At 36.0% G+C, this 25430-nt stretch overlaps 2 protein-coding genes across 2 annotated transcripts; both read left to right on the plus strand.

The window, feature by feature from the left end:
- Positions 1-18607, plus strand: LOC130244945 (uncharacterized). The gene is made up of 5 exons (XM_056477534.1): positions 1-285; positions 1256-1317; positions 3377-3742; positions 5768-5841; positions 18416-18607. Exons 2-5 carry the CDS (start codon positions 1278-1280, stop codon positions 18605-18607), a joined length of 672 nt encoding a protein of 223 aa, XP_056333509.1. The 5' UTR covers positions 1-285; positions 1256-1277.
- LOC130244944 (cytospin-A-like) lies at positions 18543-25031 on the plus strand. Its single transcript, XM_056477533.1, has 8 exons — positions 18543-18788; positions 19668-19752; positions 19860-19926; positions 20063-20141; positions 20227-20332; positions 23051-23167; positions 23791-23850; positions 24162-25031. Exons 1-8 carry the CDS (start codon positions 18631-18633, stop codon positions 24249-24251), a joined length of 762 nt encoding a protein of 253 aa, XP_056333508.1. The 5' UTR covers positions 18543-18630; the 3' UTR covers positions 24252-25031.
- The last annotated feature ends 399 nt before the right edge of the window (positions 25032-25430 follow it).

Consider the following 25430-nt stretch of genomic DNA (forward strand, 5'->3'; position numbering starts at 1 on the left):
TTGGAAAGTAACTCGATGACTCTAACACAGACTGGTATTCAAAAGCCGAGTGTTCATGAAGCTTTAGATCCAGTTTATGCTGTTTCCAGAAGTAGACTACGACTCAGACCTCATGAGGGGGCAAAAGGACAGTTTTTAACCGAACTTCATACACAGTACCCACATCCTGGAGTCGGTTCGTGCTTTGCTCTGCTCCGCGTCCCGTGAAGAGGTGCGACACCACCAGCGACAACATGTAAAACTTTCCAGCCTGTCTTTTCTGCCAAATACAAGACTTTAAATAAGGTAGGTAAACAACAAACGCTATTATTGTCGTTTTTGTTTATATGTTTATAGTCAAATATGTACAATTCTTTACCATATTCTGTTCGTAATCTGCTATTTACTTTTGTACTTTGGTTTAAAGTTGCTAGTTCATTAGATTAACCTAGCACTAGCGTATTAAAACGATAGAAGTAACATTAACGTTACAAGCGTTAAATGAGAGTACACGCAAAATGTAACCGGTACTCTTTTAATTCTGCTTTGCTCTATTTCACTACAGTAAGTGGATCGTCTACCACAAAATACACATCCAATTATTATCATTATTAAAAGCAGTATTAATATTATGAATTTGTATTATGATCGCCATAATTTGTCAACAACGTTTTAGTATTATTACTATTATTAAAATAGTAATCACAAATATATTTCCATGCTTTGGGTTCTCTGACTGCTCTGGCTACACTGTCATCAGACTAGATGTCTATAAAAAGTTACTGTGCAAACAATACAATTTACTCTACCTGTTGAACATGTTGCTTGTGTGCTTTTCTTCAGAAACCAGCCAAATGGTGGCATTTATAAGTAGACCTGATATTATTTTGACTAAATAAAATTAAAAAGTAATGATTGACAGTATCTCCTAATGATTGTAGTATTTTTTACAATCTCTATTGTTACTTTTAATTAACAAACTGTATTACAACACTCCATTGCCTCCCTAATTTATTTATTCCTTATAATCTCACAGCAGTGTAAGTATAACACCATGTCCGCATGTGCTTTTGCATTTTCATGCAAATTTGTCCACAAGCCACATTCAAATTGCCCTACCAGAGTATATCAGAGACCTAAAAGAATGAGCATAAGGGGAGATATACACAATCTTGCTATGTATTATGTATATATCAAGTGTAAAGATTGGGATGTATAGCATGTGTACAGTGGAAAGCTAATTGTGTATGAATATATTTTTTTACTTATCCACTAGACCGAAACAAGCTGTTGGTATTATGGGGAATAACTCTGCAAAAGAGCGACATGGATCTTCAGGTAACTAGCTATACACACAGATGCACATACTTGTTGTTTTATTGACATACCCCCAAAGATCTAATAAAATATTAAGAGATATACAGAGGAATCATAAAAACTGAGATTTTTTAAACATTAAAACAAATTAAGGAATAAATAGTGCTGAATGAAGCATAGTTTTTCCAGTCACGTGACTGTCAAATATTGAAAAAGATGGAACTGCAGGACAGTTATTAAATGTATTCGAGCGAGCGAGAGAGATTATTGGCATACAGTATTGTGCTTTCTTCTGTGTTATTGGTGGTGTCCAGATCTTTCAGACTCACTGACTCAGCAAACCTTTCCCACCCAGGGAGACTTCTTAATGAAGAACACCCACACATCCAATCAAATCTGCTCTTCTTAGATTGGATTCAGAAAAAGCAAACTGTGAATCTGGACTTTTTTTTCACAGCAAATTAGATAAACTTAAAAAAAATGTCAAATCAGATCTGGAAATACTTCAGAATAATGTTATAACTGTTCTAAAGCTGCTATATAGTTAATAACAGACCATCTTTTAAGCTGATATTTTTTAAAAGTTGCTAATGCAAACAAAAATAACAATTATAAACAGCACAAAATATAAACACAATAATCTCTCCCACCCACAGATTTTAAATATAAATGTAGTTCTCTCAGTTTTCCCTGTTAGGTTTTATATTCCGATTAATGTTTAAAATAAAGTATACGGTAGAGCTGCACAATATTGGAAAAATCTTTTTTTTTCTATGATATATATTGCGATATTAATACAATTTCACCAGATGAATTAAGTAACTATTTGGAAGGAATTTAGAATTTTAGATTGATTGTGATGATTAAGGGAGTGCAATAAATAAAATAAACAATCTACAAGCATAGATAAATTCAATTATGAAAAAGATTAAATAGACAGCATTTGGTTGTTTTCCAGGGAATCAAACAGAATTCAACCATACATTCATTCATTCATTTTCTTATCAGCTTAGTCCCTTTATTAATCTGGGGTCGCCACAGCGGAATGAATCGCCAACTTATCCAGCATATGTTTTACGCAGTGGATGTCCTTCCTGCTGCAACCCATCACTGGGAAACATCCATACACACTCATTCTCACACATACACTACGGACAATTTAACCTACCCAATTCACCTATACCACATGTTTTTGGACTTGTGGGGGAAACCAGAGCACCCAGAGGAAACCCACATGAACATGGGGAGAACAGGCAAACTCCACACAGAAACGTCAACTGACCCAGCTGTGAGGCGAACGTGCTACCCACTGATACCGTGCAGCCTCAATTGTACAGTAATTGAATAGTTAAATGTAAAATAATACTGCATATAGTCTTCATTTTATATATAATTAAATCAAATTAATTACAAACTGTAAAAAAGTTACAAAAAGTTACAAATGGTACAATTTGTTATGCCTGAACGATAAACCCCTCACACAGTCACAGGCTTAAAAAAAAAAACACTTGAAAAAGTGATAAATTATAATCCAGACTCATTGCATATACTCGCGATGTGACTATTGCGAATGATCACATTGCCATATCGATGCTGAAACGATATATTGTGCAACCCTAGTCTACGGTGAGCATACAGTAATTCAACAACACCTACATTGTAATGTATGATACCTAAACTGTAATGAAAAATTCATTTTAGTTTTTATTTATGTAAAAACAAATACATTTTTTAAAATGTTTTAATACTATTTTTAAATGATGATTAGATACTTTCCTGAAAAGCAAGAAGCAAATATGATTTAGAAAGTAATCTTAATAATAGTGTCATCTATCTAGATAAAGAGTTTTAAAAGAATTAGCATTCAGTTCATTTAATAGTCACATCATTCTGTATCCAGGCGATGTCTTTCTGTCCCCTGAAACCATAAATATTAACCACTTTCTGAACATCCCATGAATAACCGAAATAAAGTTTCATTTCTGTGACAGACTAATCCATGCACAAAGTTATAATGTCAGGAAATGTTTTATTCAGAGAAGCATCTGTCTAAAAGAGCTCTGTCTCTGCCTTACTGCAGGCGCAGCTGCGGACACCTATGAAACACCTCCCACTTCACCATATAGTGTAGTTTCTACCTGGTCACCCCAAACTCAGCTGGTGTCGATTTCCAACTGCACAAACACAGGCACCCCTGAAACCTCCCAGGATGCTCTCAGTCCACCACTCGCCTCCAGCGTTCAGAATGAGCCGATGTTGGACTGTAAAACAGGGCCTGCAAAAGAAGCCGAGGAGGGACCTAATATGACACATGGACTTGAGAAAGTGTCTTATGTCTCAGGTGTGTGTTTAAATGGAAACACAGAAGTGGATTCAAAACTTCTGCAAGAATGCTTGAACACACTGCAGCTCAACAACATTGAAGAATCCACACACATACTGAACGGTGAGAGGAAATGTTGTGGCGTGTCCACTTATTCATTCGTTAAATCCAGTACTAGGCACATGTTTGCACAAATTGCGCACATTCGTAAAGTTTTTACGGAGTGATGCAGACATAATCACTTTCACAGTTTATTCAATATAGCGATATAAATGTGTGTATTCACTCATGTCAATGGTCTTGGATAGCAGAAATGAAACAACTTTAAATGCTGTTAACTATTCAAACAAAGAATATAATACACCAACCTCTACTGTTCATACAAGGCAGTATGAATCCATGCTTTCATGGTGTTGACGCCAAATTCTGACCCTACAATCCGCAGCAAAAATCGAGACTGATCAGACCAGGCAACGTTTTTTCAATCTTCTATTGTCCAATTTTGGTGAGCCTGTGCGAATTGTAGCTTCAGTTTCCTGTTCTTAGCTGACAGGAGTGGCACCCGGTGTGGTCTTCTGCTGGTCTAGCCCATCCGCCTCAAGGTTCATGTGTTCCCTTACAAATAATAACTGCAGTAAACTGAAGTAAAACTGAGTACAACAGCAGTATATAGAAGTATAACAGCAGTAAAATTAAGTACAATTGCAATAACTGCAGTGAACTGAACAGTACAACAGCAACTATAATGCAATAAAGTTCAACAGCAGTAAAATCTGCAGTGCAACTGAAGTAACATTAAAGTAGTAGTATTATAGTTTTATAGTAGTAGTATCAGTTCAGTACTATTGCTGTAGTTGTACTGCATTTGTATCGTAGTAGTACTTCAATTGTAATGCAGTAGATGTACTGCATTTGGTTGTATTGTAGTACTACAGTTGTATTGCAGTAATACTACAATATACTTAAATAAGGCAGTTTTTTAGTGTCCAAAAAACTACTTTTGTACAGAAGTTAACTAAAATTGCAGTATTCTTTTAAAGAAGTTAGCTAAAATTGCAGTATTCTTTTAAAAAACTGCAGTATTCTTCAGTATTCTGCATACCTCGGTTGTAAAGAGTGGTTATTTGAGTTACTGTTGCCTTTCTATTAGCTGGAACCAGTCTGGTTATTCTCCTCAACAAGGCATTTTGCACCCAGAGAACTGCCATTTACTGGAGCTTCTGAAATACTCAGACCAACCCGTCTGGCACCAACAAACATGCCACATTCAGAGTCACTTAAATCACCTTTCTTCCCTATTCTGATGATCGGTTTAAACGGTTTAAAGACATATTGTTGCTCAGTCTTTATACTAAGCTTTTTGAGGTGATGTGTTTGAATGATTTTATCATTGTGGTAAATCTAAAGTAACACACTTTACGTAGTGAGTTATTACTTTATTATCTACATAACAAATACTACCATTGAATATGTTAACATGCATGTTCTAAACCTGATTATTCCTCCTTAGCCTACAATCCATGTGGTCATCAACATGCTTACCTGTTTTGCCTTAGCGTAAGACCAAAAACAGCTTAAACAAACCAATCATCACAGCTAGATTTTTGCCCCATTATGATGATTTTGGCAACCATGTAAATGCATTTACCTGCTTTTTCATGTGATATGACATTAACATGTGCTTACTGTGGATGTAAGTACTTCCAGACAAAGCAAACATTTAGTAGTTAGGGAGGAGGAATTATACCACAAATTTAGATGCTTTCTTGACCCAAAGAATTATAAAAATGTCTTATCTTCTCTTGTAGCACAAGAAGAAGAACTTCAAATACTTGCATCTTGAAAGAATCATACTGTATATGAGCAGCAATTTTCCCACTGACATACTGCAATACTCTTCTTATTTATTATGACAACTGACATAATAAATTAAATACTTGGAGTTAGATGGACAATTTATTATGCTTTAATGTCACTACATATTAATAACTTGCATTGCCAAGTTATTGGTTTGCATGTAAACCAGGACAATAGGTTATTTCAATAAGTTGATTTTTGTGATTTATCAGCATATTGGTGTTAATGTAAACATGCCTATTGTTTAGAATGTTATCAACATCGAGAATCACATTTATGTATGCTTTTCAGATCTATTACAGTGTTTTCTGGTAGAGAGGGAGAAGATGAAGGAGGAACTGAGAAGTTGTAAGGAGAAGATTCAGGTAAATTAAGCTTTTGTTGACATATTCTGTTTCACCTTCTCCGATCCATGACATAGTGAGTTGCATGACAGTGTGTATGGAGCCAGATCATTCTCAAAGATAATACATTTAAACAATGAAATTCATACATCTACAACACAATTCAAAAATACACAAATCCAATTCATAAATTCAAAACACAATTCAAAAATACACAAATCCAATGTGCAAATTCCAAACACGATCCAAAAATACATTATTTAATTCATAATGCAATTCATAAATAAACATCCAATTAGGAAATTGGAACACAGTTCAAAAATACACAAATCCAATTCGTACATTTAAAACACGATACATAAATGCACAAATTCAATTCATTAATTCAGAACACGATTCAAAAATACACAAATCCAATTCATAAATTAAAAACGCGATTCTTAAATACACAAATCCAATTCATTAATTCAGAACATGATTCATAAATACACAAATCCAATACATTAGTTCAGAACATGATTCATAAACACACAAATCCAATTCGTAAATTAAAATGCAATTCATAAATACACAAATCCAATTCATTAATTCAGAACATGATTCATAAATACACAAATCCAATTCATTAATTCAGAACATGATTCATAAATACACAAATCCAATTCATTAATTCAGAACACGATTCATAAATACACAAATCCAAATCATTAATCCAGAACATGATACATAAATACACAAATCCAATTGATTAATTCAGAACACGATTTATAAATACACAAATCCAATTCATTAATTCAGAACATGATACATAAATACACAAATCCAATTTATTAATTCAGAACATGATTCATAAATACACAAATTCAATTCATTAATTCAGAACATGATACATAAATACACAAATCCAATTCATTAATTCAGAACATGATTCATAAATACACAAATCCAATTGATTAATTCAGAACATGATTCATAAATACACAAATCCAAATCATTAATTCAGAACACGATTCATAAATACACAAATGCAATCCATTAATTCAGAACATGATTCATAAATACACAAATCCAATTGATTAATTCAGAACATGATTCATAAATACACAAATCCAAATCATTAATTCAGAACACGATTCATAAATACACAAATGCAATCCATTAATTCAGAACATGATTCATAAATACACAAATCCAAATCATTAATTCAGAACACGATTCATAAATACACAAATGCAATCCATTAATTCAGAACACGATTCATAAATACACAAATCCAAATCATTAATTCAGAACATGATACATAAATACACAAATCCAATTGATTAATTCAGAACACGATTTATAAATACACAAATCCAATCCATTAATTCAGAACATGACACATAAATACACAAATCCAATTTATTAATTCAGAACATGATTCATAAATACACAAATTCAATTCATTAATTCAGAACATGATACATAAATACACAAATCCAATTCATTAATTCAGAACATGATTCATAAATACACAAATCCAATTCATTAATTCAGAACATGATTCATAAATACACAAATCCAATCCATTAATTCAGAACATGATTCATAAATACACAAATCCAATTGATTAATTCAGAACACGATTCATAAATACACAAATCCAATTCATAAATTAAAAACTCTATTCATAAATACACAAATCCAATCATTAATTCAGAACGCGATTCATAAATACACAAATCCAATTCATAAATTAAAAACGCGATTCATAAATACACAAATCCAATTCATAAATTAAAAACGCGATTCATAAATACACAAATCCAATTCATTAATTCAGAACACGATTCAATCAACGCAGTGGCGCAGTAGGTAGTGCTGTTGCCTCACAGCAAGAAGGTCGCTGGTTCAAGCCTCGGCTGGGTCAGTTGGCATTTCTGTGTGGAGTTTGCATGTTCCCCCTGCATTTGCGTGCGTTTCCTCTGGGTGCTCCAGTTTCCAGCCACAGTCCAAAGACATGCGGTACAGGTGAATTGGGTAGGCTAAATTGTCCAAAGTGTATGTATGTGTGCGAATGAGTGTGTATGGGTTTCCCAGTGATGGCATGCGGCTGGAAGGGCATCCGCTGCGTAAAACAAATGCTTTATAATTGGCGGTTCATTCCGCTGTGGCGACCCCAGACTAATAAAGGGACTAAGCCGAAAAGAAAATGAATGAATGAGAACACGATTCATAAATACACAAATCCAATCATTAATTCAGAACATGATTCATAAATACACAAATCCAAATCATAAATTAAAAACAGGGTTTATAAGTACACAAACCCAATTCATAAATTAAAAGCGCGATTCATAAATACACAAATCAAATTCATTAATTCAGAACATGATTCAATAATATACAAATCCAAATCGTAAATTCAAAACAGAATTAAAAAATACACAAATCCAGTTCATTTGTTGAAAAAAATTATGTTTACGAGTGAATTTACAAATTGTGTTGTATTTATGAACTGAGTTTTAAACTTACAAATTGGATTTTGTAAATGTGAACTGTTTTGTGGATGTATGAATTTTATTTTGGAAATGCATTGTTTTTGAGACTGATCTGACTCCATAAGTGTGTGCTTGACCCTCTTTTGAAGAAATGCAACAGGAAATCACATTGTTCCCAGAGGTGCAGGTCAGGCAGAGTCTGATAACAGCCTGTCAGCTTCAGAAGAGGCTTCTGAGACATGCAATCCTACAAATGACTCCCTTCCTGTCTTAGCTGAGGAATGGACATTGTTTTGTGTGTGTTTGTGTTGTGGTTCTGCTAAAATGGGCCTAATCTGCTTTTAGAGAATCAGATAAAACTATCTATTTTTGAGAGGAAGAAGAGGAAGTGAGGGAGAAACAGAGAAAAAGAGATTCCTGTTGTGCATTTCTCTTACACTTGTACAGAGAGAGAAGTTTTATTCAAGTTAGCTATAGCAACATTTAAACAGCAGAATAGTGCTCTGGTCACAAAGCAGCTATAGAAGGTGTCAGGCCTGAATAAGTAGGAGTGTTTGAGACACAGATGGAAAAAGGGAGTGAACGGAGATACTGAGGGGGATGTGGGGAATTCTGTTCAGCTCTTGCAAGAACAAAACTTTTTTGTTTGCCTGCTGTGACAGTAGAAGTCAGCATGTAACAAATCACTGACCGAACAACAGAGTGAGTGTGTGTTTCTTCCTGAGAGTGCACATATCTCTGTTTAAGGCAACTCTACCGCTAAGTGCACTTACATGCACTTCAGTGGACGAAAGGAATGATTGGTGTTTTTTTAAAGACACCAAATCCAAATGGACAGTTCTTGTTTTTTCTTGAATGTTGCAGTGTAAGTCAGATATGAGCAATATTACATGAGTAGCAGTGTGATATGGCTGTATATACAGCTATATCGCACTGCTACAAGTGTAATATTGACCTTATACAACAGTTCGATGACATAATTGTGTGGATGAAAAAGAAAATCAGGATCTACTTTCTTTCGCCATTCCTTCACATCTGCAGCTAACGTCAGAACAGAAACCGTTGCTCATTCACCAACGTCACTTGAGCTAGTATTTGAATGATTCTCTAGTGTAATGTCTAAAGTTATGACAAAACAGGTCATTATTGCTCACATTTTATGATTATAAGGCTGAACGGCATGAAATGCCAACAATCCACAGAGATTTCCCAGTAGTTTTCTGTTGTAATCAGGATATCACAAAAATTACCCCAAAAAAGCCAAAGCAAAGCAAACACTGCCAGTTTCTGTAATATAAATACAGCACTGCAAAATACAAAAAGAGAGATCGACTTTGAATGTCACTTACCTGATTTATAATGATTTGTTCAGCTGTAGTTTGGAACTTATGTTTAGAAAACGCTGTGTTTTAAAAAAGCCTCAAAAGTACATTATGTTGCCCAACAGCAGCAATATTTGTCAAACTGTAGAGTGTTCTCCGCTTGTCGCTGGACTAATACACAAGGGTGAAGAGGCTGTAGAGTTCTGTTATTTGCAGAATATCGCCCAGCTATAGGCTTCAGGAACCAGAAAGAACTGTTGTGTAAATTATTTTAGGTAATTACAAAAAATAAAATGATAAAAAAAATATGAATTTAAGGACATTTTAATAAATAATAATCATGAAAATCTTAAATTTATTCACTTTGAAATGTCAAAAATATACTTTAAGCCCTGTTCACACAAAAAACATCAATGTAAAATATTAGCACTCATGCAGTTTCTTGATGTCAAGTTCAAAAGTCTTTTAATAACCCTCAGTAACTCTTCCAAGTAAAGCAGGATGGATTGTCAGTCTTTTAATTGTTTATTTGTTGGAAAAAAATCCTAAAATGATCTGGGACAATGGGATTGTTCCTCTTTGTAATTATCATCATAGGTGTGGTTTGGACTAAATTTAGATTGAATTTTGAAACTGTGCTTCATTGTTATGGTTGTTGTCTCTGGTATGAATGGGCCATCAGTCTTACTGAATTTGTTTTTCGCTGCATTTTCTATTGAATAATATGTCTGTGGCATTATTGCAAATGTCGAGGTTACATTTACACAGCAGTGATGAAGAAAATGGAAAAGTGAATTCCTATGAATTAAGTTGGGTGAGCATATAACAATATAAAGATTACCCCCGATAACAGAATTATGCAAAAAGGACTAAAAAAAGTTGTATTGGCCATACTGGCCAGTAATTTGTGCACAATTGTTGTTTTGGTTGTCAAGTAGTTGTGTACACCTATAGACTAAACTTTAATATGCATATGCATGATGTCAATATTTCACAAAATCAAGCTTTTTATAGTTGATAGGGATACTAACAGTATTGTTTTGAAATATTAGGTTTTATATTTCAATTATTATGTAAAAGAAAAGAAAGTGCAAGAAGGTCGCTGGTTCGAGCCTCGGCTGGGTCAGTTGGCGTTTCTGTGTGGAGTTTGCATGTTCTCCCTGCGTTTGCGTGGGTTTTCTCCGGGTGCTCCGGTTTCCCCCACAGTCCAAAGACATGCTGTACAGGTGAATTGGGTAGGCTAAATTGTCCATAGTGTATGCGTGTGAATGAGTGTGATGTGAGATGTTTCCCAGAGACGGGTTGCAGCTGGAAGGGCATCCGCTGCGTAAAAAATGTGCTGGATAAGTTGACGTTTCATTTTGCTGTGGCGACCCCAGATTAATAAAGGGACTAAGCTGAAAAGAAAATAAATGAATGAATATAAAAGAAAGTCCGTTTTTTTTAAGGTTTCCATTTTTAGGCCACCAAAATGCCATCGTCATTAAATAAATGGCAAAAACATATTAAAAAGTTTTCTGTGTTATATAAACACCCCCTAACAAACAGATAATGCAGCTGGACTGACTGTGACCTCATCCAGCATGCATACACCTTTATTAGTCTACAATGGGCCTTGTTGTTGATGTGCAATTTTATAAATATTCGATTACGTATTTGTCATGTTTACTTGGACAGAGATATCAAGCCTGTAACTAAATCAAACAAAATTTCTATACCTTTTCTTATAACTGAGTATGTAAATATACTCAATAATTCTTTCACACACAACCATACAACTTTCACATTCACTCATGAGATCTATGCATCACTTTTTGTAATATGCCCAGTTTCAATTGGACTCCCACACAATGTCAACAAGCTCTCCCTCGCTCTGCCGGACATTGCTAAAATACTAAAAACCATGTGCAAATAATGACTGTACTTGCAGAGAATAAAATCTGCTATGGGTGTGTGTGTTTTTGGGCCTCTCCATCTATAGTTTTTGTTTCACTCTTACAGACGCACACACGTTCTGAATGTAAGAAGCTGGCGGATCAGTTCCAGATGGACTGCTCTGAATGCAAGACTCATTCACTGGCTTTGGGTTTGGCTGAAAAAAACTTTTACACTCTGCATTAGACTAATGTGTCTGTCTCTAGATGCATATAGTAGTGTGTAGTTATTATGTAGTGTTTGTGCGAGGGATTGTCAAGAGAGCCACTTCTACACGCATTGAGCAAAGCCCCCAAAAAGAACAGCAAACTTCTTATCGTGTGAGATGGGTGTGGTACTTCCTTAGAAATCCCACTGAGTCAATGAGCTGATGTCTAAAACATCACCACTGTCCAGTGAAAAAGAGGTGGGGTCATTTCTGTCCTGTCTAGATGCCTGGAAAGCAGTGAGTGTGAGCAGAGAGAAAGACAGAATGTAATGGCTTTAACAAGGTTGATTGCCAACATGTGTTAATGCTGTTTCATTCTGTCCTTATTCATCAATAAAATGAAGTGTGCTTTCAGGAGAAATGCTTTAGGATTTAGGATAGGGTTCATTTTGCATCATAAGGAAAAATCCTTCTTGTGATAGACAAATATTGCTTTCAATTAAAGAATGCATTTACTTCTATTAACTAATATTTACAAGTTTACAAAACTGGCTTGCGCCGACTTTACAAGTCTGGAGTATGAGAAGCTGACATCCAGAAGCGTTCTGTATATTTTGGCCAGTCAGTGTTGACAGATTTTACAGAAAATAATGTTGTGTACAAACTTAGGTTCATTCCAGTTGCAGTATAACAAATATGTTGAGCTGATTTTAAAGAATGTATCTTGTTGTGTGACACACAACCCAGCAGACACACAACGTCATAAGACATTAATATTAGGTTAGATTTAGGTCATCACCATCTAAGGACAACGTTATTTTAATATTCAATAACGAAATGATAAAGTGATGTGGATATTTTGTTTATATTAAGTTGTATTGGAAAGTTACCAAAATCCAACGTCAAGCCAACATCTTAAACCAACGTCATATTGATGTCAAATACTGACATTTCTTCATCAGGTATGGCAACCAAAATCCAATGTCTGATAGACATCATATTGGTAACGCCCACACAACGTCAAGCTGTAACATCATTAGATGTTGATAATTTGTTGTATTTAGGTTGCGTTGCAAAGTAACCAAAATGCAACATCTGACGTTGGCCTGATTTTGGTTTTTGACGCCAACCCGATATGCATTTCCAATCAAAATGAAATGTCTCACGACATTAGGGTACAATCTCAATCTGACGTCATGTTGACATCCTGTGTCTTCTGGGTAGGTATGTTTAGATCTGTTTGTATTTGGACCTGAATGTCTGTTTGGTGTACTTTAGTCTTGGTTGACTTAGCATTCACACAATCATTTTCAACACCTTCAGATAGAAAAAAAACTTGTTTTATGACGTAATACTTTGTGACAGAACTTGTCGAATATCCAAAAGAATGTTTTTGATCAGTTGAGAGCTCATGGTAAGCTTCGAAAATGTGTAAATGAGAGAATTGATCAGTCTTACAATCAAAATATACTGCAAGGGGCTGTTTCTGACACCTGTTTTAAAGCATTAGTTCACCCAAAAATTGGGTGAAAGTGTTATTCTTAATTACTCACCCGAATGTTGTTTTAATCCCCTGAGACTGTCATTCATCTTCAGAAAACAAATGAAGATATTTCAGATGGAATCCTGGAGCTCCCTTATACTCCATGTACAGCAATGGCATTGAGACATTTAACGTCCAGATAAGGAACCAAAAGCATTGTCAAAACGTTTCATGTTACTTCCGTTTTTCATCTGTAATCATCTCCAAGAACACTTTTGTGAGCCAAAACAACTTAAGAAAAATGTCTTCTCTCCCGCATCAGGTCAGGGTGAGTGTTTATACAGGCAGTATGATGTAGTGCCATTATAGTCAGCAGCACAACATACAAACATTGTATTACCAGTTGTAAATGTATACTCTGATCTAACGAAGGAGACATAGGCAAACAAAGCCTTTTTATTTGAGACCCACAAAAGGTTTTTGGAGCTTCGTATAATTTTTAAAGTTGAACCACTGAAGTCAAATGTAATGTTTTGACAATGTCTCAGAATAGTTGCATATGGAAGATAAGCGAGCTCTCGGATTAAATCTAAAATATCTTAAATTGTGTTCTGAAGATAAACGGAGGTCTCAGAAGTTTGAAATGACATGAGTAATTAATAACAGATATTATTAACCAGCTTTTCAGAGGTCCCAGTTCACTTTGTATAGTGCGCACCATAGCTTGGAAGGCAGCATTCACACTTATTCAAATGAACCACACAAAAGAACAGTTACACCGAAGTTCAAAAGTGAAGTTTGAATAAATATTCGTTTGGCAATTAAAATATTGATAAACTATACTGTAGATGGGGGGGGTTGGGGGGCAATAAGGGGTCTTGATTTCAATAGGATTTTCACAATTCAGGGAATACAGAAATACCTAAATACCCCCGAATGACTGTTTTCCCGTGTGTGTGTGTGTGTGTGTGTGTGTGTGCGCGTGTGTGTGTGTGTGTGTGCGTGTGTGTGTGTGCGTGTGCGTGTGTGTGTGTGTGTGTGTCAGAGAAAGTGTAATGTATTCTTGCTATAATCAGCTCCAGCTGGGGTCTGGAGGCCTCCGAATGATGAAGAGAGTCCTGAGACTTGCCTTGCTCTCTCTTGCTCTCTCTCTCTCTCTCTCTCTCTCTCTCTGTTACTCCTACTCCCATCCTCTTTCAGTGTTATTTGTTTAATCACAGCTGGGGTCTTCAACCTTTTGCAGGCTAAGGAACTGAAGACTTGCCTATACTAGCATTTATATAGTATCGTACTGTATGTTTACATTACAAAGCCATAGAAAGGATCATCCCCGAGTCATGTAATCATATAACTTTGGTTGGCATTAACATACTATTATTTTTTGTTTGATGTATGTTTTCTTTTCTTTTTCTCCACAAAATTACCTCAGTAATTGGCAGTCCTCCAGTTTCCACATAGATGTTTTCCACCCTTCAATCTTATTATCTGTTAGTTATATATGTATATAATTAAGTTCTTATGAATTTCTCCCTCACTTACAGCCTCTCCTAAATGGATTTTCCTGGTAATTGTATTCGCCTCTTTCTGTCTGCTTAATGTTATTGTAAGGATTGCGCAATGATTTAATGATATATTTCAAGTAGTGTTTATTTGAGTCTCTCTGGCAGAATTGAGACAGAGTTTAAGAGATGAAAACCGAGAAAAAGAATGACCAGTCATGTTTTTTACTTTGGGATTATGATATTAAATAAACCAAAAAACTGTTATCTTTCCTGGGAATCGCTGTTGTATTTCTTGACATCTGGCTATTGAGCAATCGCTTTTTTGCCAGAACATGCTCAAAGCTGCAAGTAGAGTAAGATTTCCTGAGAATGTGTGTATAAATATGACAAGGCCCTGGACCACTGCATGTAAATAGTACAGGATGCGTCTTGTGCCTTTTAAGATAGACTGTACTAATCTTGCTGAGACGTGCAGAACATGCTCAAATTCCTCAGTTTTGTATAAGCATAGTGTGTGTGAGAGTGTGTTTAGCAAACAGTGAGCGGTGGACAGCAGCACAGTATGATCACCATAGTGGTGAGATTCACAACAAAGCCTTCTGACCTCATAGACTCTTAGCTGAGTTACAACTCTGAGGAAACATTGAGAAAAACATTCATATCCTCAGTCTACTGCTCTGCTCCTTAAAATTCATTTGCTCCTTTTCTTGGCATGTGTAAATGGCGATGTATATACTTAGACATGGGACAATAACCGCTTTCAATGTATACCGCACTTTTGGAAAAGTCAAGGTTTTAAAACCGTCAAAATGTTCTGTTATACCGTTCCTGAAGTATGTGTAAGATTTTTTATTTACATTTTTGCTTTGTTTTTTAGGACAACAGTATCTCCAGCAGAAAAGATGCCTTTTTAATTGTAAATAAATCTTTGTTTTTGAAACTAATGAAGACAGCAGAAGTTAATGATTCATATGAATTATTTAGCCTGACATGTTTACTGCTCCAAAATGTTTCTCAGAATAAAATATAAGTGGAAAAAAAGTTTTAGTTTTTTACTCAGACAATTAAAAAGAATATATTTTACAGCAGTAATCACAATACCGTGATAATTTTATCCAAAGTTATCATACCATCAAAAACTTTTTTCGGGCCATGCCTTTATATAGAGCAGATATATGTGTTTACATAGAAGCAATGACCAAAAGTAGAGTACTGGTCCAACTCCTGCTGCAGAAAACATTGCCCAAAATCATTACAGTTCCTCCTTCACATTTCACTGACACCTTTACACACTTTGGGCTCAGCATTTCTTTAATTTGATGACTAACAAAATGTTTCCAATCGGAAACATAAATGTGTTTTGCTTTATTGCTAAAGTGAACTTTGGACCAGTTCTCTGTCCACACAACATGCTCCTCCTCAGCAATGATTAGTCTGGCCTTTTGATTCTTTCTGCCAATGAGTGGTAGACCTGTTGCAATAATCAATACATCGACTTATCGTGCAATACATGGACATAACCTCAATCATTTCTGCTGATAAATTATATATCACCCCTTTCTTTTACATGTAAAGGAATGATTTAGATGTTGATGAGCTTAGATAACTCCTTTAGAAACAATGCTTCCTGGCAGATGGAAATGGTGAATTGTCACATTTCCTAACCTTAACCTTAAGACCCTAAGAATGAAATGTTGTTGTAACTTGAATGTTTATGTTAAATTGACCCTTCGCAAACCCTGCCCCCACTTCTCACTCTCCTATTTTATCTTTTGCACTCCCCAGCAAAATAGTGAATAATTTCTGGAAAATTACATAGCCTACTGATTTCAGATATAAAGAAGCATGCATACGCGGGGTATATTTACAGCATGTGAGAATAACTTGACTTTTTTTACACCTAGTCCAGTAATGAGAAGTTTGGATCATTTGAATATAATTCAAATGTAACATATTGATTTCCACATAATTCACAAACAGACGCAAGCAGTGGCATCTTGAACAAGACATAACAATAATGCATCTATGAAATTATAAGAGACAATAAAGACTAGTACATTATTTATATGGACATCTAGACTATGCAGTTTAAGTAAGCTTACCTCACCTGTCATCATCTGAATCCTCAGGTAGTTCTTTTGCCATGTCCCAAATCAAAGGTTTTGTGGGGCTGTGCCGGTGTTCTGTTGATTTGTCCTACCTTGTCAGATTGTCCTATCTCCCATTCAAAAATGTGAAGGCAAAATATGCTACCCATTAGATTGTGCTATCATAGTCAAAATAAATTTAGATGTGGAACGGTGTGATATAAGGCTGTAGCATTCTCCTAACTTAACCCAGCTTCAGAACCACTCTAATACATTGTTGGTACCAAAATCTGAGGGGTAGGATTAAATGTCAGGACACCGGTCCAATAGCAGAAACGATTAGTCTCCAGACCTTGTGTTGCCAGTCGCTCGTTCAGCAAATGACAGAATCAGAATTAGAAAGAGCTTTATTGCCAGGTATGTTCACACATACGAGGAATTTGTTTTCGTGACAGAGCTTCTACAGTGGCAACAGCATTACAGAGACAGGACAAAAAACAGATAATAAATATATTTAAAAAAAAATAGAAGTAGTGAGTGCAAATATACAGATTGACAAGTGTATGTACATGTTTATTACTATATACAACGTTATATGTGCAGCTGTTATGTGCAAATTGGCATGTAAAGTGTGTTGTTAACACCACTGATCGACACTTGGCACTGAGTATTAGCATTATGATTGGCCGGATCACTTGTCAATCAAACTGTGAAGGATCAAGTGCATTATTATGCTGAGGTATTGTCCTTTTATAATCAGTGTCGTAAAACGGCAATAACATCACTTATCTTGATATTTTCTATGACAAAAAAAAATTCTCTTAAATTTTAAGATCTCATTTAAGTTAAACTTTAAACAGGACTAAGCAGTGATCTTGGATTTTAGGAAAAGGTTGTTCTCTAATTGTGATTTCCATTGTGTATATATTATATTGGGTGACGCGGTGGCGCAGTAGGTAGTGCTGTCGCCTCACAGCAAGAAGGTCGCTGGTTCGAGCCTCGGCTGGGTCAGGTGGCAATTCTGTGTGGAGTTTGCATGTTCTCCCCTAGTTCGCAATGGGTTTCCTCTGGGTGCTCCAGTTTTCCCCACAAGTCCAAAGACATGCGGTATAGCTGAATTGGGTAGGCTTAATTGTCTGTAGTGTATGTGTGTGATTGAGTGTGAAAGGAACTAAGCCGAAAAAAAATGAATGAATGAATATATTTTATTGGCAACACGGTGGTGCAGTGGGCGGCATGATCGCCTTACAGCAAGAAGGTCGCTGGTTCAAGCCCAAGCAGGATCTGTTGGCATTTCTGTGTGGAGTTTGCATGTTCTCAATGTGTTTGCCTGGGTTTCCTCTGGGTGCTCTGGTTTCCTCTGCAGTCCAAAGACGTGGTACAGTTGAATTGAATAAACTAAATTGGCCGTAGTGTATGTGTGTGAGTGAGTGAGTATGTATTGATGTTTCCCAGTACTGGATTGCAGCATGGAAGAACATCTGCTGTGTAAAACAAATGCTGGATAAGTTGATGGTTCTTTCCGCTGTGGCGACCCCTGATATATAAAGGGACTAAGCCGAAAAGAAAATGAATGAATATATTATATTTATAACAATCCCAGTAATGCTACGCTTTAACTGTTTTATTCTTCTGTAGGCTGAACGCGAGGAGTGGCAGCAGTTTCAGGCCGACCTGAAAGTGGCGCTAGTTGTTTCAGACAGACTGAGAGCAGAAGCCGAGGAAGAGCTGAATACTTTAAGAGCAGCAAGGCAGGACTTGGGCACACAGTTAGCTGGTGCCTTGCAGTGTCGTCGAGAAGTCGAAGGTCACTGGAGAGCCTCAGAATAGAGTTGGAGCAGAGCAAGCACAAAATGAAGCAGGTCAATGGTAGCCACCAGAGGGCGCCGACACTGAGGGGCCTGGAGAGAAGAGTGGAGGGTTCTGGAAAGAGCACTGGACACATAGAGCAACTGTGGATGAATGAGATGAAGGGGAAAAAAGACATCTCTGGCAGCACAGAGAGGTCAAGGTGAGTATTATATATGTCAAAAATGTCTGAAAATGAATTTTAAACACAAATGCTCAAATTTGTGGATTTTCAAATAAATTCTTATAGATGTTTGAGCATGGCAATGTTGCAGAACTCCAAAAGAAGTTATGATTCTGAAATCCTTCATATGCCAAGATTGTAGTCCTTTTAACAAAATAAACATCACAATATTCTATATTTAAAGGAAGACTTATTTAACTCCCCTAGAGTTAAACAGTTGGGTTTTTCCAAATTTGAATTTATTTGTTGGTTAAATGGGCACTATTTTTAGTCACTGCGTAATATCATTGTAACTGCTGCAGCCATGTTACTGCATCTATATTACTTGCATCGTCTGCATATACTTTACATTTATGCTTAGAAAACCATATATCAGGAGTTTAAACTGACAAGGCTTTAAAACACAGTCAGATGTTTTGTTTGTTGTTGCCAGAGTATCTGAGGCACAAGCTGTAAATGCACCAGAGATTTGCATTTAAAGAGACGTAAATGAAGACAGTATGTTTTTATTTTGACACAAAAAGGGACATCCGTAGCATATAATCAAGGATCCGTGGGATATTTGAGTTAAAAACAATTGACACCTTTGGACAGCCACTGTATTCTTGTTTACCTGTGGAATCAAAGAATCGATTCTGATTGAATCTGATTTATGCCTGTCTGTTCATCCAGTGAATTTCATCAATGAACTAAAAACTAAGTACTAAAGTTGTGTGATCCCAGCTGCAGACATTTCTGATTTGTCAAACAGAGATCATTGTTTAGTGATTGTAAATGATTCATTGTTTACAGCCCACAGTCTGTGAAAGGGCCAGTGTGACCTATGTTACGTTTAAGGACTGTTCCATCATTTTGTAGGAGCCTGTGCAGACTTCCATCAGATTACACTGATGCTGTTTTAAATGGTTCCTCCCAACCTTCTATTACTGCCCCAATAGAATCTGTGAGTAGAAAAATTAAAAATGTCATTTTTGTATTGTTTTGATGTTGGATTTTTATTATTAACGCATCTGAAATATTTAGCTGTACATTTCTATCTAATAATTTCAGACTCCTCAGAGTAAAACTCCAGCATTAATTTTAGACCAGCAAAACAACATAACCAACTCCATTAAAGGTGCGTAAACTGGGGTTTTGTTTACAAAATGATTCTGATTCCTGATTTCATTGCTCAATTTTTCATTTCCTGTCATACTAGTCTCATACCGACTCAAATGATTTATTCTCTATGCATGTCTCTACATGTCCAATAGACAAGAAAGTGGAGCATTCACTCCCACAAACATGCACTTCTTCGGTTTTAGATGTGACAAATAAAATCAGCAGAACGAGGTGAATCCAACATAAACATTTGCTTATTAGAAACACTATAATGATAGACAAGGAATGCAAAAACTTTGATCTTGCTTCCCATCAGGACGCAGGAGGATTTCCCATCAGGACTCAGGTCGCTGAGGCTTCATGGAGGCTCCAGGCGGAACTCCCTGCTTCGCTGGTGCCAATGCAGAACTCAGGGCTACAAGGTATTGAAGTGAACTAAACCAAGCCAGACAGATCAAACTTGGCAGTCGGCCATACACCCCCTTGTCTCGGCTTCAGAAAGCACGGACCACCCACAGTCCTTTCACTGACCGTCTGTAAAGCACTTTCTCGAGCTGGGAAGTTCTTGGGTTTTATCATTCTGCCTGCTAGAGGAAGCCTGGAAATCATGTTTACTGGGCTGAAACAATAAACAGTTTTAAAAATGAAAAGTTTTGGGATTTCCCAATTGGGTTTTAGAATTATTAACCCGTTTATTTTTTCCCCAATTTCTGTTTAATGAAGAGAAGATTGTTTTCAACACATTTCTAAACATAATAGTTTTAAAAACTCTTATAAAAACTCAATAACTAAAATATATCTTTGCCATGATGACAGTAAATAATATTTGACTAGATATTTTTCAAGACACTTCTATACAGCTTTAAGTGACATTTAAAGTCTTAATTAGGTTTAGGCATGTTAAGGGTAATTAGGCAAGTTATTGTATAATGATGGTTTGTTCTGTAGACTATTGAAAAAATATAGCTTTAAGGGGCTGATCATTTTGACCTTGAAAAAATTAAAAACCGCTTTTAATCTAGCCAAAATAAAACAAATAAGACTTTCTCCAGAAGAAAAAAATATTATCAAACATACTGTGAAAATTTTCTTGCTCTGTTAAACATTTATAAAAGAAAAAAGAAAAAAAATCAATGTGGGGCTATTATCTCTGAATTCAACTGTATATATTTACAATATTTTGTTTCCAAGGCATATCCAAAATCACAGATCAGAGTCATTATCTTAAACAGCCAAAGGTCAGAACTATTTGGAAACCAGAACAAAATAACAATGAGAATCAGACAACTATTTGGCCACATCCGAAATCGCCTACTACTCAGTAGGTACTGCATTTGAATTTACTACTCGACTGTTAGAAAAGTACGTTCTATACAGTATGGATGTGAGAAATATGAATGGAACTCGGGCATACTACATCCACTATATTGTTATGATCACATGACCTACCCAGGTCAGTTGCATCGCTTCACTCCCATTCATGACTTCTCTCGCGGTGCATTATGGGATAGCGTAGCGTGCATCGGATGCACACTTCAGAATATCGCCAGAAATAGTAGGTCATCTGGGTACTTCTCACATACTGTTTTTCAAATTCTATGAATTCAGACATTCATACTCAGCTCGCATACTGGTTTAGCGTACTATATAGTATGAAGTATGCAATTTCGAATGCAGCCATTCTTTTGGCTATGGAACTCTCTTCTAAACAAGGGAAGTAAAGCCCAAATTACAAATTATATGAAGGCACAAGAGGGCATCAAGTAAATGTTTGCAATTGTCCTTTTAACAAGATGTGTAGCACAACTGAGCCAATCACCACAACTGATTGATAATCGATGACAGAGAAATCGAGAGAAAGAGGAACAGACACAAAATATTGTAGAGAATTCATAATAAAAAAAAATAACACACCATGACAATATACTTTTAATATTTACAATAAGTATGTTAAATAATAGGGCGTCACGGTGGCACAGTGGGTAGCTCGATCACCTCACAGCAAGAAGGTCGCTGGTTCGAGACCCGGCTGGGTCAGTTGGCATTTCTGTGTGGAGTTTGCATGTTCTCCATGTGTTCGCGTGGGTTTACTCCACGTGCTCCGGTTTCCCCCACAGTCCAAAGACATGTGCTATGGGTGAATTGAATAAACTAAATTGGCCATAGTGTGAATGCAAGAGTGTATGGGTGTTTCCCAGTGTTGTGTTGCAGCTAGAAGGGCATCCGCTGCGTAAAACATATGCTGGATTTATAAAGGGACTAAGCCAAAAAGAAAATGAATAAATGAATGTTAAATAATAAATTTGTGTTATGCTGAATGGCGACACGGTGGCTCAGTGCTTAGCACTGTCGCCTCACAGCAAGAAGGGCATTGGTTCGATTAGTTACCCAAACTAAACAACCAATGCATGGTTAATTAGTTCCAGCTTGACTAATAAACGTTCAAAAAGATTTTGGAATTTACTTCAGATATACGAGCATGCCAGATATTAAAATAAGCTAATCGTGACTGAATAGTGATGATTTAGATACGCATATGGAGTTTGCTCAAATCTTAAAGGCACAAAAGGGCATTAAGTGAATGTGTGTGTGGAGTTTGCATGTTCACCCCATGTTCATGTGGGTTTCCTCCGGGTGCTCTGGTTTCCCCTACAGTCCAAAGACATGCGCTATAGGTGAATTGAGTAAACTAAATTGGTCGTAGTGTATGTGTGTGAATGAGAGTGTTTCTCAGTGTTGGGTTGTAGCTGGAAGGGCATCCACTGCGTAAATCATATGCTGGATAAGTAGGCTGTTCATTTCGCTGTGGCGACTCCTGATAAATAACGGGACAAAGCCGAAAAGAAAATGAATGGATGAATGCTGTATGGTAGTAGAACATAGTACATCACCGGTCTTTAGATTTTTTTTTCACAAAAGTTATTTGAAACATTGCATTACTTGCATTTTATATGCTTACAGTTCACTTTTGTTATCCATTATTTTGGTGAAAACTATTTCAGACAAAACCAGGCAGCATGTATAGACAAAACTAATTGTGTTTGGTCTATTTATATGTTAGTAAAAGTAAGAGAAAAAAAACTGCAGTAACATTTGGTCTGATCTGCCAATCTCTAACTATATTGTGTCCTATTTTACAGAATATTGAAATCACCAATTTCAGCAGTTGCTGGGTGGACGGTTTGGCCTTTTGTGCCATTTACCACAGTTACCTCCCCTCTCACATACCATATAGCAGACTCAGTCCAGAAAACAAGGTAACACTCACTTCATACATACCTTTACATTAGGGCTGCACAACATATCGCTTCAGTATTGAAATCACTATGTGAACATTCGCAATAGTCACATCGCAAGTATACGCAATATTGAGTCTAGATTATTATTATAAAATATAATAAAATATATGATACAATAAAATAATAAAAGTGTTTTAGGCCTGTGACTGTGAGGAATTTAAAAGCATTAAGGCCTAATAAATTGTGCCGAATTTGTTTATGGAACGAAGACTATGCAGTATTGTTTTACATTTGATTATTCAACTACTGTATATATCTGAATACAGTTTGACTCCTTGGAAAACAGTAAATGCTGTTTATTTAATTTGTATCTCTTTAATTATGAATTTGTCTATGCTTGTAGGTTGTTTCTTATATTTTATGTATATGCACTTCCATACAGAATCATCCCAATCAATCTAAAATGATAAATTCTTTCCAAATAGTTATTTAACACATCTAGTTAAATTGTATTCATATGGCAAAATATATCGCAGAATAAAAAGCAATGTTAGATTTTTCCAATATTGTGCAGCCCTACTTCACATGCAAGCATATTAACATAAGGATTGTAATAATGATGCTGATGATTTCACCCATAGAAAGAAAACCTCACTCTAGCGTTCCAGACTGGAGAAGCATTTGGAATCTCAACATCACTGGTGCGTCAACCTGAGTCTTTCATAAGCAGTTGTATTTAATTTCAATAACTCACTCTTATAATTACCATGCACTGATTCATTCATCTCCAAACTAATCAAGCGATGCATGATTAATTAGTTCCAGCTTGAATAATAAAGTTCAAAACAGATATTGGTATTTACTTCAGATACATGAGCATGCCAGATGTTAAAATGAGCTAATCGTGACTGAATAGTGAAGGATTTTCGATATGCATATGGATTTGCTGAAATGTTAAAGCTGAACATGAGGATGTAACTATCATGAGCACTGTTTTATTGTGGTTTCTCAGACAGTGGAGGAGATGCTGAAAGACGATGCACCAGATTGGCACAGAGTTCTGGAATATGTTGAGAGCATCTACCGCCATTTTGAGATGTGAGAATCTGGAGATTTACACATCTTGATTATTTACGGTGATCACGAATGATTATGACCATGGGAAGTGTACCTGTTGGACTGGGATCAGATTTTAAATTACTAAGAGGATAGTATTTTTAAGAGCTGGTTAGCATGACATGCTAACTGTGCCATATGTTTCGACTTCTCGCAAACAACAAATGAGTTGCTCGTTTCACTATATTATATTGAAGTGCACTTAAAAGTGGACTAAAGACTTGTGACGGTGTGCTTTCTTGATACGCCATTAGTCAATCAGCATTTACAGTACAAGTGATTACACCAGAAAATGTGTGCTTTGAACTGAGAGCAGTTTCGGAGATGTACCGGAATGATTGTTGATTGTTGTTCATCCTCTTTGAGTATTAAAGACCTTCTGAGGAATTCCTGAAGAAGATCAGAGTGTCTATGAATTGGTAGAGTCTGTCAAAGCTTTTTATTGCTGCTTTCTGCCCTCTGTTGGTCTTCATACGGGATTGCAGGTTTCATTTTTTTATTTTGTTTCTTTCATTCGTGTTCATAAAGGAGTAAATTTACTACAGTGTGAATCGCAGAGCACAGAAATCTTTACTCCTGTATGTTTGCCATGTTTTATTTGCCGTGGTGTTAAATGCAGCTCTAATATCCCGGTTAGTTTTTGTTGTTGTTGTTGTTATTTTTGTTCCAACTCTGATAACCTGACTTTATCCTTCGTGAAAAGTATTAGAAAATAAATTTCCAAATACAGAAAGCATTTAATAAATAAACATTTTTATTTATGCTATTTTATTCTTGTTTGGCCAATGTTAGATTAGTAGACTGTGGATAAAAGAGACATTTGTTATGGAAAATTAAGTGTGCTTTGCAGATTTAGTAGCATCAAATAGTTGAGACTGCATAAAATTACTCTGGTAAGAAAACACACGTTTGTTTTTCATAACGTCTACTGAAAGTGCAGCTTTCAGTTAAGTCAAAAACGCTGATTTGATGGTTATGGTGACTTTTCCTGTTTTGAAATAACCGAATAAGCCAGCTGACTGGCATATGATTTAAAACAATCGTCAAGAAGTAAGCTGTGGAAGTTGTGTACGTAAGGGAAAACATTGCTCCTTTAAGAAATAATATTTTCCAAAATAAAAGTCGTCGTGGAAAACGCTGATAGAGGACTCTCAAACGTTAACTT

Source organism: Danio aesculapii, chromosome 17, assembly GCF_903798145.1.
Source record: "Danio aesculapii chromosome 17, fDanAes4.1, whole genome shotgun sequence".
NCBI lineage: Eukaryota > Metazoa > Chordata > Actinopteri > Cypriniformes > Danionidae > Danio > Danio aesculapii.